General features: G+C 40.5%; 1 protein-coding gene across 1 annotated transcript in view; it reads left to right on the top strand.

The window, feature by feature from the left end:
• CUL5 (cullin 5) overlaps nucleotides 1-14,559 on the top strand; it is a 95,639-nt gene that overhangs the window by 74,338 nt on the left and 6,742 nt on the right. The window contains 7 exon segments of the mRNA XM_038536286.1: nucleotides 3,398-3,530; nucleotides 4,338-4,469; nucleotides 10,441-10,564; nucleotides 12,013-12,188; nucleotides 12,729-12,890; nucleotides 13,644-13,762; nucleotides 14,317-14,440. Coding sequence (XP_038392214.1) covers nucleotides 3,398-3,530; nucleotides 4,338-4,469; nucleotides 10,441-10,564; nucleotides 12,013-12,188; nucleotides 12,729-12,890; nucleotides 13,644-13,762; nucleotides 14,317-14,440 — 970 coding nt within the window.

Below are 14,559 nucleotides of genomic sequence, written 5' to 3'. Positions count from 1 at the left end.
TGTTTGTAGATTTCTTAAGACTTGTCTATAAATAATCATGTAATCCATAAACAGACAGCTTTACTTCTTCCTTTCTGATCTTTATACCACTTGCTTCTTTTTCTTGCCTTGGTACACTGGTTAGGATTATTAAGTACAGTGTTGAATGAAAGTAGTTAGAGTGGGCATCCCTGCCCTTTTTGTCAAGTTTGGTGAGGGGGGGACCTTTAATATTTTATCACTAAGTACAAAGTTAGCAGAGGGCTTTTCATAGATATCCTTAATTAGATTGCTTTTTATCCCAGCTTGTTAAAAGTTTTGATAATGAATGGCCGTTGACTTGCATTATATGCTTTTTCTGAGTATATAGCCAAGAGAAACAAAAATGTACACCCACTCAAAAATTTGTACACAAATGTTTGTAGCAGCATTATTCTTAATAGCTCCCCCAAAAGGAAAAATCCCAAATGCCTATTGTCTAATGAATGGGTAAGCAAAATGTGGTATATTCATGCAATGCTATATTATCCAGCCATAAAACAACATGAAATTCTATTACATGCTTCAATATGAATGAAACCCTGGGAATATGCTAAGTAAAATCAACTATATACAAAAGGACACATTTTGTATCTTTCTACTTATATGAGATATCTAGGATAGGCAAATTCATTGATATAAAAAACAAAATAGACATCAGCTGGGGGTGAGGGGAGTAGGAGTTTATTGTTTAATGGGTGTAGGGTTTTTGTTTAGGATAGTGAAAAAGCTCTGCACACAGATATTTGGTAATATTTGCAAAACATTATGAATATACTTAATGCCACTGTAAACTTAAAAATAGTTAAAATGGTAAAATTTTACCACAATAAAAAAGGAATGAACTACCAGTATATGTTATGATATGATGAATCTTAAGAACATCATGCTAAGGAAAAGAAGTCGGTCACAAAAGACCACATATTGTATGATTCCCTTTATTGAGATGTTCAGAATAAGGAAATCCATAAAGGCAGAAGGTAGATTACTTGTAGCCAGGCACTGGCAGGGAGGGATAGCTGGAGAATGACATTTGACTGCTAATGCGTACAGGGTTTCTTTTGGGGATCATGAAAATGTTTCAAAACTTCATTATGATGGTTGCACAAGTCTGTAGGTATACTTTAAAAACATTGAATTGTGTTAATGGACATAAATCATATGTGAATTATATCTTAGTAATAATAAATAAGAAAATAAGAAATAGTAACAAATAATACATATTAATAGACAAATAGGTGGAAATTGTTAACTGGGGAAAGCCAGAATATCTGTAGCAAGATGTAATTGGAATCACAGAGAACAGAAAAGGGGGACACAGCAGTATTTGAAGAGGGATTGACCAGAAATTTTCAAAATTATTGCAAGATGGCAACTCTTAGATTCAGGCATCTCTTTGAATCTCAAGCAGGATAAACGCAGATGAAACCATTCCCAAGTATGTCACAATGAAACAGCTAAAAACTGCAAACAAACAAGGCTTTAAAACAGCCACCAAAGAGGAAATGACACTACCTTCAAAGAAACGTTGATGAACTAACTACTTTTCAGCAGAGTGAATTGGAGGAAGGAAGATAAATAGAGCACTACCCTTAACTTAGGGCAGTAGTTACTGCAGGAGCCGAGCTTTGTAACAGTGCCAATAGATTGGAAGAGATAGAGGGGTTCTTGAGAAGTAAGTTAGTGGTCTTCAGCTTGGATGCAGAAAACCTTCCTGAAGTCTGCCAGTGTGGATGCTGGTCCTCTGCCTCTAGTCTGCCTCCTCTGTGCTGAAGCCGTTGGTGGAAGCTATCATTATGATCTGCCCTTTCCACTTCTTCCCACCATTAATCTTCCCTGCTTTACAAAGAAAAGCACACCTCTCTCTATTCTTACTGTGGTGTGTTGCCTCAAAACATGAAAAGCCTCCAAGCTGCATAAGAAAGGAATATTTTGAAACATTGGGATTGAGGTCAGAAAATGAATTTCTAATAATTAGGTACCAGATCCTTTTGGAGGTCACATGATTTCCCAGTTCTTGGCTTTCCACCCAATTGATAGTTACTTTGATGCATTACTAAAAATAACCCCTTTTTGTTAGATCTGTATGTATTTTTTAAGCAAATTACTCAGGAGGTTCTCAACGAGTTGAGTTCAGAAAAGCTTTTTTCCGGGCAACTGGGTTGCTCAGTGGTTGGAGCGTCTGCCTATGGCTCAGGTTGTGATCCCAGGATCCTGGGATCGAGTCCTGCATCATGCTCCCTGCAGGGCTTCTCCCTCTGCCTATGTCTCTGCCTCTCTCTCTGTGTTTCATGAATAAATAAAATCCTTAAAAAGAAAAAAAAAAAAGCTTTGCAGTCTGATCTACTTACTTACCTGAATAAGATTCTTCAGGGCTAGACATACAGTTATAAAGAGTAGAAGTAAAATTGGTTGTAATTTCTGGATTCATTAAGTAGGAGGGAAAAAAGTTTTGGTAAGTTGTGTACTTAAAATAATGTGAATAGCTCAATTCTGGGAAAATAACACTTAAATTTTATATACACAAATTCTAAAATGTTGGATTTAAATTTATTCACATTGTAGTTTAGAGAAGCAGGATAAAGAATATATGCAAGACTTTCAACCATAAAAGTACACTGGTTTTTAAATTTTGTTGGCAAAATAAAATAGAGATACGAGTTCTTCATTGTTTAAGAAAAGTTTGTGTACAGTTTTCTAAAATGAGTGATGGGGGATCCCTGGGTGGCTCAACAGTTTAGCGCCTGCTTTTGGCTCAGGGCGTGATCCTGGAGTCGAGTCCCAGGATCGAGTCTCACATCAGGCTCTCTGCATGAAGCCTGCTTCTCCCTCTGCCTGTGTCTCTGACTCTCTCTCTCTGTGTCTCTCATGAATAAATAAGTAAAATCTTTTAAAAAAATAAAAATTAAAAAATAAAATCGGTGACGGGTATCACATCACTGTGATGTAGGTTATGTGGGTTACATTCCAGAGAGCAAAGGAACAGTTTTTTCTTGACATACTAATGAAAAGTTTTAAATGTTAACTTATAAAATGCAAGGACTTACAGTTTTTTCAAAAGTATTTAGCAAGTAAGTACCTGAATAAAAATTGTAAAGATCATTGACAAGGCCACTAGAGTGGGCAGGGCATTGCCTGGCCACAGAATATCTGGCCCACAGAATATCTGTGGGCCTCACTCCCAGGGTCCTGCAGGTTCAGCATCAGGAACCTGAGAGAAAGTGTCTCCTTCAGCTGTGCACCCTCATCGTCTGTTCATCGTTCTTTTAGCGCTCATCACTGCATTTATACAAAGGAAATTTGTGAAAAATCTGCTTTAGAAAAAAATATGTGCAGATATCAGTCAGTTTTCATCAACTGCTTTGAATTTGTTTTTTAGGGTGGGGTTAAAAACTCAGCCTGAATCAAAATGCCCTGAGCTGCTTGCCAACTACTGTGACATGTTGCTAAGAAAAACCCCATTAAGCAAAAAACTAACATCTGAAGAGATTGAAGCAAAGCTTAAAGAAGTGGTATGTATTTTTTTTTCTTAAGTTTCACAAATTGTAATTACGTTACTGGGAATTTGTGTGGTGCTGAAGAGACTTTCTGTGAGCGCGGTTCATGTTGTGGAATGTTGTGGAATTTGATAGTGTAAGAGCTCTCCAGGCCAGTTATTTCTCTTCTTGGAAATTTTTATTTTGTAGCTTCTAGAAAAGGGAAATAGTGTTTAATTCTTTCCCTTGCTTGATTCTTTTAAAGGTATTCAATGCTGGCTCCCATTAAAGGACAAAGAAGGGGAAATGACAGTAGAGAGTCTGGAAGTTTGTCACTTCTTTCTTTGTGAGAGCTAGATATAGATAACTTGGAATGAGTGAGTGTAGTTAGTACCTTGCATTTCTGTCTCCTGGGTGTTAGCGTAATATGCTATAAGCCCAGGAATGCAAAGAGGAAAAAGATAAAGAAGTAAAGATAGAAAAGATAGACAAAAGGCTTAGAAGATTAGTGTCAGATCACAGTGAGAAGGCTATGGAGAAGAGAAATTTTGGGAATAACCCTTAATTTTCATGTAAAGTTTTATTACATTATTTATTAAATCCATAAAATTAATGTTTATAGGAACTAAAAGGTGATTTGATTACAGTCTCAAATGTGCTAACTTTTAAAGTAGTAAAGTAGGATATTGGGGCGAGTCATTTTTCAGAGTTGGGTGGTTCAGCAGGCTTCTAACTCTGTAGGCTTCGGTAAATTTTGGGATTTTAACATTGGGGTTATGGAAAGGTCTCAGAGAGATGGCCAAGAATATGCATGAATTGAAAGTAGCATTGTTTTCTGTGCAGCTGTTGGTACTTAAATACGTACAAAATAAGGATGTTTTTATGAGATACCACAAAGCTCATTTGACACGACGTCTTATATTAGACATCTCTGCTGATAGTGAAATCGAAGAGAATATGGTAGAGTGGCTAAGAGTAAGTACATTTTTTAATACTTGTTTTCCTTAATATAGCACATGATTCTTATGTGTTCTTCAATAATACATTTTGGTGATACTAGTGTCAAAGAAGTAGGGGACGTTTTATAAGAACATGGCATCAAGAATACGAAATAAAGTGATATTTAATAAAGTATATTTTCTTAATAAAGACTTTTAATGAAACACCCTTGCTATTGCTTTTCTTCTGATATATTTCCGCTTCCATTTGAACTGGCCTTATTAAATGGGCTGTGGATAGATAATTGCATTAAGGTGTTTTTAGTACCAAATGCTTAAGGGTGCTTGTAAATAAAGACCTTTATGTAGCTAAAAGAACCAGTACATAAAAGATGATGGCTTATTTATTAAATAATCAGTGCTAATTGATTATGACTAGATTCTCATATCTATTTTAAGTCTGCTCCTGTCAGTTCACTTTAATGGGATTTGAGTTATATTAAAATGTCTTTAAAAAAATAAAATGAATGTGTTTTATTTATATGATGTTAAGATACATAATATTATATTCATATATAAGATCATATATGTAGTTATATGTGCTCTATATGTCTTTCATTTATATATATTTCAAAATACACATAGATTGCTCTGATTTGTAGGATAGTATAGGATAGTAAAAATTACTCTGCAAACTGACAGTGTGCAACATGATCTTAATGCTAACAGTCAGTGGGAAAAATTGTTTTGTAACTGAGAAATTTCTAAAACATTAAGAACTCACACATGGGAAGAAAATTGTAAAATGAGTATTTAGGACACTGTAATTCAAAGGATAGAATCTTTTAGAACTAAAGTACTATTTCTTTGTAAAAACCTGAGGTAGTTAGAAAAATATTTGCAATTCATATGTCCAGTATTGTATCTAGAATACATAAAGAACTCTTTTTTTTTTTTTTTGGATCCCAGACGAGCTTTATTGCAAGCACCCTCGGGCGAGGTTCCATGACACGCGTTGAGGGGGGGAGGAGTGAGTCGGGGAAGTCACACTGGGAAGGAATTGGTGATGTTCTTTTATTGGGTCAGGGTAGGGCCCTGGCTTGTGCCCAAAAAAGGCGAGGCATGTGGTGGTTAGTGAGCATGGGGCGGGGGGAAGTGTGTCGGATCATCGCCAAGGCATGGGTCTGAGTTCATATCTGTAAGGTACGTAGTGCTCAGGGCACACGGGGCGAGGAGTAGATGATTGGCACTTCCCAAATGGAAGTGTCGGTCTCCCGATGGTGCCCAGAAGGCCCATTGTGAGGGTGGCAAGAAAGTCTGTCATCTTAGAGAGGGTTGGTGGAAGGTCCACCATTTCGGTGCCCCGACTTCCCAGCTGGCCCATCATTCTGGCCTCTTTTATATACTGGTGTCAGGGGGCGTTGACTTTGCTCTGGCTACTTCCTGCAGGCAGTGGGGTGCCGTCGTAGAGGCCATCGGAAGTGGGCAGGCGGCAATAGGGCTGTAGGAGGAGTTGGTTAACTGATATTCTGGTCATTTGTCCCAGGCGCTCTTGTACATAACGTGTAAGGCAGGGACCGATTAAGATTAACAGGAGGAGTATATAGAGGGGCCCTGCCAAGGGGAGAGGCTAGGTCACCCAGGCTTGAGGCTTTAAGCCCCAAATAGAGTCATCTTGACACCTTGCTCGGATCTGATCTCTGAGCTCCTTGACTTTGGAGGTGACTATGCCCTACTGGTTGACATAATAGCATCACTCCTTGTTCAGGTACAGGCATGGTCCCCCTTTTTCGGCGGTGAGGAGGTCCAGGGCCCGTCGGTTCTGCAGGGTGACGGCAGCTAAGCTGGTGACTTGAGTCTGTAGGGCGGTGAGGGAGTTGGCTATACATTCCATGTCTTCATTGAGTGCCTGGGAGAGCTCGTAATAGAAGTTAATGGAGGTTCCCAGTCTCGCCCCCCAGTTGCCCCCCCAGTTGTTAGTCCTGCCCCTATTAAGAAGGGGAGAAAAACAGCCGTTTTTCTCGAGGGGTAGGGGTAGGGAATACTTGAGAGGAGAGTTGTTCAGAGGAATAGATGCCTGTGGTCAGAGATGGAAGGATCAGAGTGCAGTTTAAAGAGTCATTGGCGGTTAAGCAACAAGAATCCTGTGGGGCAGGAGAGAAAGATTCCCGAGGGGGCGCAGTAGGGGAGAGTGGAGATATTGCTGGTGGTATGACGGGTGGAGGAGATGGGGTTCAGGATCGGTATGGGAGCACCGATAGATCCAATGTGGACCGTTTTATTGGAGAAATTGGGTATAGGCCAGGATTAGGAATCGGGATCCCGATGATGTTAGTGAGGGAAGAAAAAGGAAAGCAGATCCAGCAATCTTGTCCTCCAGAAACATTTTTCCAGAGGTTTTAACTGGAATTTAGGAGGGTTAGGGTGAGCGGTTTGGTGGAGGGTGCTCCCCGTGAGGAGTCGAGATGGATCCCTTTATATTCGGGTTGTGCTTGTACAGGAGTTGCCGTACTCTCTGGAGGGAGTGGTTGCGGGAGGCCTGGTCCTGGACCCCTCCCCCATCAGAGAGTCCTATTTGGGCCAAATAGGTCCAGCAGACTTTTCCAGATTTGGGGTACTTAGTGCAGGGGGATCGAAAGGTTTGAGACAGCTCAGAGGTCCAAAAGGTCCTTCCCGGGGCATAGGGCGACGTGCAGAGGGTTGGCGTTTTTCCCTGGTAGCAAGATTTTGGCATAGAGGTATAAGCCGAGAAGTAGCGCGAGGTACCCGAGCCCCTCATGCAGTCACATGACTCCGCCTGCATCGGGGGGCTCAGGAGGAGTATTAGGAGGAGACTTAACCAAGCGGAGCTTGGTGGGGCCCACCATCTGGGAGGCCCATTTACTGTCGGCGGGGGCCTGTTTAAGGTTGTTGATGTGTACCCGTGGCTGGTGGCCCAGGAATTTAGCCACAATTGGGGTAGTGAGGATGACGGTGTGGGGTCCCGTCCACTGCGTTTGCAAGGGGCCGGGGCTGCTACTCCTGTGGAGAACCTGGTCACCTGGGAGCAGTTTCTGGGGAGGAATCTCATCGTCCTCAAGGTCGTTCGGGGTCGGGGTGAGTGAGTCAGCATGAGCTCTCAGGAGGGCCCGATGCCTGCGGATGGTAAGGGATGTGTAGTTGCCAGGAGATGTTGAGACTTTCAGCCACTTGCCGGGTTATGCTGGATATGAAGGCGGGCCCGTTGTCCGACTGGAGGGTTCGAGGCAGCCCCAAACGGGGAATGATGTGTTCGTAAGGACGGTGGCCACGACGTCTGCCGTCTCACGGGCGTGGGATAAGCTTCTATCCAACCACGACAGGTCCCTAAGGAAGCCTCGAGGTGGGCAGCGGGGGTTGAGGTCCGTAGGAGGAGGAGGGAGCCTCTGTGCCGGGCAAGGGCTCAACCTCCTCTCGGATTTCCGCACATGTTGAGTTTCCCTCGCCAGTGATGCTTAGGCCGCAGAGTTGCTGTAGGTCAGTAAAAATAACCAGCATCAGAATATTCCAGCTTCCACGGCTGCTACCTGTAGCTTTCAACCTGCGCGGCAAGCTCCGGCCGCCGCGGCCCTGCTCGCGTCCGACACCCGGGCCACCCCGAGCCCTCCGGAGCCGCCGGCCTGGGGAGCAGAGCACAAGGTCGGCGGGGGGCGGGGGGTCCTCCGGGCGGCCCCTCGTGGCGCCTATGCCTCACGCGGCCCCTGGACGGGCTGAGCCGCCCGCCCCCCCGGGCTGCCGAGGGCTGCTCTCACATAAAGAACTCTTACAACTCAACAGTAAAAAGACTCCTGAGTTTAAAATGGGTGAAATATTAAAATAGACATTTCTTTCCAGGAGATATTTACATGGCCAATGCATGTATCAAAGGTGTTGGACATCATTAGTCATTAGGGAAACGCAAATCAAAACCACAGTGAGAGGGACACCTGGGTGGCTTAGTGCTTGGGCGTCTGCCTTCAGCTCAAGGCGTGATCCTGGAGTATGAGGATCGAGTCCCACATCAAGCTCCCCATGGGGAGCCTGCTTCTCTCTCTGCCTATGTCTCTGTCCCTCTCTCTCTCTCTCTCTCTCTCTCTCTCTCTCTCATGAATAAATAAATAATACCTTTAAAAAAAAAAACCACAGTGAGATAACTTACTTTATTCCTGCTTTCCTCCCATTCTCCTTTACTCTCACTGTGGTGGCTAAAAAGAAAAAGAAAACAAGTGTGGCAGGGAGAGGAGAAATTGATCATGTAGCCACCAGGGAAAACAATTTGGCAGTTCTTAGAAGTTAGACATAGAATCAACCCAGCAGGGGATCCCTGGGTGGCTCAGCGGTTTAGCACCTGCCTTTGGCCCAGGGTGCGATCCTGGAGTCCCGGGATCGAGTCCCACGTCAGGCTCCTGGCATGGAGCCTGCTTCTCCCTCCTCCTGTGTCTCTGCCTCTCTCTCTCTCTATGTCTATCCTAAATAATAAATAAATAAATATTTAAAAAAAAAAAAAAGAATCAACCCAGCAATTCTCCTCCTAAGTAATTCTTCTCAAGAGAAATGAACCTTGTCTGTGAATGTTTACAGCAGCATTATTAATAAGAGCCACAAAGTGAAAACAACCCAAATTGTCAATCAGCTGGTGAAGGGATGAACAAAATATGGTTTAATCATATAATGGGATATTTAGTAGTCAAGAGAAAAGCAGTGCTGACACACGCTACAACATGAGTAAACTTTGAAAATATGTTAAGTGGAAGAATTTAGTGGAAGAATTTACAAAAGACCACGTAGTATATGATTCCACTAAAACAAAATGTTCACAATGGCCAGTCCACAGAGACTCTGTAAATACACCAAAACCTACTTAATTGTATACTTTGAAAGAGTGAGTGTTATGGTAGATGAGTTGTATCTCAGGAAGACTGTCCTGTACATGAAGAGTAGTTTGACAAGCCCTGGCCTTCTCGTCTTGTGACTTAGAATTCGGTGTCAGCATCTTCCCTGTGCCTTGGGAGAGTTGTGATACTCTCTGTCAGTTTGGGTCGTCGGCTTCCAGCCTGTTGTTTTTTGAGCTCTCAGTGTTGTGAAAGTTTTTGCTGGTGTTGCTTCTTTTGGGGCTTCTTGATTGTTTTTGTTTTGTTACTACTCATTTCTCACTTATGTTTGTTGTTTTTTAAAGACTTTTTATTTATTCATGAGAGACACAGAGAGGCAGAGGGAGAAGAAGGCTTCCTGCAAGGAGCCTGATGTGGGACTTGATCTCGGACTCTGGGATCACACTCTGAGTCGAAGGCAGATGCTCAACCGCTGAGCCATCCAGGCGTCCTGTTTTCTCACTTATATTGATAATTTACCTTCAGTAAACTTACCTTAGATAATTTGCCTTAAGTTCCTATTCCTGTATATTTAGAGTCTTCATTGTTGACAGTATCAACATTACAACCTCAATGTGCCGTTTATGTTCTATTAGATTATTTTCATTTCCAGCTTTATTTTTATTTCCTTCGTATGCTTTTATTATCGTCATTTGCCACTTAGGACTCTTGATTATCCATTTTTATAAAATGTTAAGTGGATTTATCACTGGAAGGCAAGGATGCTACAAAACTGTATGTTTTGCTTTCTGTGGATAAACTGAATAAACAGATAACTAACAGATCTTGAAAAAAGTGTTATGACTGGTCACTGATGAGAAGTAGATTTTGTACTTTATACATTCCTCACATTTCATATTTGGTGATAACTGAGAGTTAACTTGTGTTGTTGAGGGATTGGTATTATTGAACTACGCTGCAGTGACTGATTGATGTCTACTGGAATCATGCAGAGAAAGCTGGGGTGACCTTGTTTAGTTTTTAAGAATCAAATTTAATAGTATAGAATATAAATATTCTAATAAATAAAAGGGGAATGATTTTATATTAAGGCATCTGAGACTTAGTTTTCCATTAAAAGCTAATAGTATATCAGATTATATTATTGTTCATTACCTCTTTTGTCTTTGCTTTTCATAGGAAGTTGGTATGCCAGCAGATTATGTAAACAAGCTTGCTAGAATGTTTCAGGACATAAAAGTATCTGAAGATTTGAACCAAGCTTTTAAGGAAATGCACAAAAATAATAAATTGGCTTTACCAGGTATTGTTTTATAATTATGTGTGTGTGTATAACCTTTTTAAAGAAAATATCTTTATTTTCCAATATATTAAAAATGAGCCATAGCAGTAACAGATACAAAGATGTTACAGAGTCCACATTCCTTGAAGACATCCAGCAAAACAGAATTTAACAGAATTTAGATTTGCTAATCCTTCTTATGTGTATATTTTTTATTATTATTTTATTTTTTGAGATTTATTTATTTATTTGAGAGAGAGAACATGAGCAAGAAGGGCAGAGGGAGAGGGAGAGAGACCCTCAAACAGACTCTGCACTGAGCACAGATCCCAACATGGGGCGCAATTTTATGACCCTGAGATCATGACCTGACCTGAAACCAAGAGTTGGATGCTCAGTTGCCTGTGCTTTACATGTTTCAGATCCAGTCACATGAAGAGACTAAATTGCTTCTTTTTTAAGATTTTATCTTTATTTATTTATGTATTGTATTTATTCTTAATTTTTAAGAATATTTGGCAGGTAGACCGAGAGGGAGGAGCAGACTAGACACCTCCCCACCCCCACCCCCCACTGAGCAGAGAGCCTGACATGGGGCTGGATCTGGATCCTAGGGCCCCAGGATCATGACCTGAGCTGAAGGCAGATGCTTATCGGACTGAGCCACCCAGATACCCCAGTTTGTTTATTTTTTTAAGTAGGCTCTATATCCAGCATGGAGCCCACTAGGGGGCTTGAACCCACAACCTTGAGATCAAGACCTGAGCTGAGGGATGCCTGGGTGGCTCAGCGATTCAGTGTCTGTCTTCAGTTCAGGGTATGATCCTGGAGTCCCGGGATTGAGTCCTACATCGGGCTCCCTGCATGGAGCCTGCTTCTCCCTCTACCTATGTCTCTGCCTCTCTCTCTCTCTGTGTCTCTCATGAGTAAATAAATAAAATCTAAAAAAAAAAAAAGACCTGAGCTCTGAGACCCAAGAGTCAAATGCTTAACTGACTGAAAACTACCCTCCCCCCCTTTTTAAGTTTTATTTTTATTTAAGTAATATCTATAGCCAATGTGGGGTTCAGACTCAATGACCCAGAGATCAGGAGTCACATACTCCCCTGACTGAGCCAGCCAGGTGCCCCTCTGATCCTTAATTTTTTTTTTTTTAGGGATGCGTGGGTGGCTCAGTGGAGAGTCTGCCTTTGGCTCAGGGAGTGATCCTGGAGTCCCAGGGTCGAATCCCACATCGGGCTCCCTGCATGGAGCCTGCTTCTCCCTCTGCCTATGTCTCTGCCTCTCTGTCTCTCATGAATAAAAAAATCTTTAAAAAAATAATTTTTTTTAAAAGGACTCTTCTAGCAAAATCCTTTAGGGTTTTATTTTTCACCAAAGCTTACCCAGTATGTACATATTTATATCTTTTTAATTTTATCCATTTTCAAGATTGGTTACTTCATATTTTCTGATATTCTTGCCTGTAGCTGATTCAGTTAATATAAAAATTCTGAATGCTGGTGCCTGGTCAAGGAGCTCTGAGAAAGTCTTTGTCTCACTTCCTACTGAACTGGAGGATTTGATACCTGAAGTAGAAGAATTCTACAAAAAAAATCACAGTGGTAGAAAATTACATTGGCATCATCTCATGTCAAATGGAATTGTAAGTAGATGGTGTGTTAGTTCTGCTGTTGTTTTAACTGAAAGTACCAGGACTCTAAATATGATTTGCTTAAACGAGAGAGATCTTTCTTTGTCTCACAGGTCAAGTGTGAACAGATCTACTGGATCCAGTCCTTGGAGTTGTAGGGACGTGGGCTTCTGGTTGTATCAGCTAGGGTATTGCTTTTGTCTGCAGATCCAATACGATCCCCTCTGTGGCTCTTTTCCAGCCCAACAGGAAGGGAAAGATGAGAATGTACTACTTCAGGAGCAACTTGTAGAAGGTTCCCCATCATTTCCACTCGCATCTCATTGGACAGAACTGGTCACATGACCACATTTTGCCCCCGGGAGAGCTGGGATTTGAACCTTTATTCTGGGTAGTCATTAAGGTTTGCTAAAATTTTGATTACCACATAAGGATGGATATTGGTAGACAGCTAGCAGTCTTTTTCATGTTTATCTCATGTGAGGGATAGTATACTAGAGAGATGGTAATCCTGAAGAGAGTCTCATCTTTATATTATTTTGTCTGTTACAGATAACATTTAAGAATGAAGTAGGTCAATACGACTTGGAGGTAACAACGTTTCAGCTGGCTGTGTTGTTTGCATGGAACCAAAGACCTAGAGAGAAAATCAGCTTTGAAAATCTAAAACTTGCAACTGAACTCCCTGATGCTGAGCTTAGAAGGACTTTATGGGTTTGTTTTATGTTTTGTTTTTTTTTAAGTTGTATCCAGTCACAAGGCAGAAAATATTTGATGGCTTGCTTATAATTTATGAATTCATAACACTCTGAAAATGACTTTTAACCAAGAAAAATACACTAGTGAGGGATTAATGCACCAATGAGGTATTCATGGTAAAAAAGAAATTGAAAATAAGCAAGTTACCAAGATGTGAAAGACAAAAAAGAAAAAAAGTAGAGAAAGATTGAGTTAATGTTTAAACATTACCTGTGAGGAGTGTGACCACAGATCTCATACTGAGGATGTGTTCAAAGATTTTATGATGACCAAAAATGTGAGAATTAGGAAACTTTGGTCCTTTTGAAGGCTTATAAAATGTACTTGTTAGTCTCCTGCTTTAGCTACATTTTACCCCCATTCTGCAGACTTCTTGAAAGTTCCAGAATAATAATTTTCTAGAGGGAAGTGGCTGGTGTGTAAACAGCAAGTTGGGTTTGCTGTAATGGCATATAAACCATCCCTCTGGTGTCTTGTCTTACTGTAAAGAGACATTTATTGCTTCCTTTCTCGTAACCACGTCTTCTCTCCTTGATCTTTTCTCATGATACATGTACATTCTTTTATTCATTGAGCTACCAAATAAAAGTTGAATTATGATTTTTGTGCTCATAATTTGTTCTCACCTCTTTTCGTCATGTTGGAGAATTGGTCTTCATACTCCATAACGTTTCTAGATGTTAATCATTTTCTCTTTATTCTTCATAGTCTTTAGTAGCTTTCCCAAAGCTCAAGCGGCAAGTTTTATTGTATGAACCTCAAGTCAACTCCCCCAAAGACTTTACGGAAGGCACCCTCTTCTCAGTGAACCAGGAGTTCAGTCTAATGTAAGGTCAACATTGGTTGATGTAAAATAAAAATACCTTGTTTGAATTTTGGTATTTTATTGTTAGCACAGTATTTTCCTTACATTATATTTAAAACATCACTCTATGGTTATGCCATTTAGTTATTTATTAAACATAATAATGAACTGGAGATGCTTACTTCTTTACTTTTTTGTCCAGGATACATTTATTGTGTGATTATATTGCACTCTAAAGAGGCTTTATTCCCCCAAAATCCACTTAGATAATGCTGAATAATAGTCTATATATCTTCAGCTATCTAAGCACTTTCATGGCAGTATAAATTATATTAGTTGTTATTACAGGAGTATTGTCACCCATACGTTAACAACTGAGCCTTTGTTGTGTTCAGGGGAAATTATATGGTTCATTTTAAATAAAGCTGTATGTCAATTATTTGTTACTTTTCCTTTCAATAGTTCTGGGTCGTAATCTTTAGAATATTTCTAAATCTTTTTTCTCAGACATTGTTGCTATAATATGATGTTAAAAGGCCTTCTACTGTAAAATATTTGATTCAATGTTTTTTATAGAAAAAATGCAAAAGTTCAGAAAAGGGGTAAAATCAACTTGATTGGACGCTTGCAGCTCACTACAGAAAGGATGAGAGAAGAAGAGAATGAAGGAATAGTTCAACTAAGAATACTTAGAACCCAGGTTTGTTCTAAGACAGAATGTGTATATATATTTTTTAATTTGTTTTTTACCTTCAATTTTTTTTTTTTTATTTAAAAGCATGTAGGTATTCAAACTATGATGAAGAGCTAATTTTCATT

Source organism: Canis lupus, chromosome 5, assembly GCF_011100685.1.
Source record: "Canis lupus familiaris isolate Mischka breed German Shepherd chromosome 5, alternate assembly UU_Cfam_GSD_1.0, whole genome shotgun sequence".
NCBI classification, from domain to species: Eukaryota; Metazoa; Chordata; class Mammalia; order Carnivora; family Canidae; genus Canis; species Canis lupus.
The sequence above is the reverse complement of the archived record's forward strand: the minus strand, read 5'-3'. Positions and strand labels throughout refer to the sequence as shown.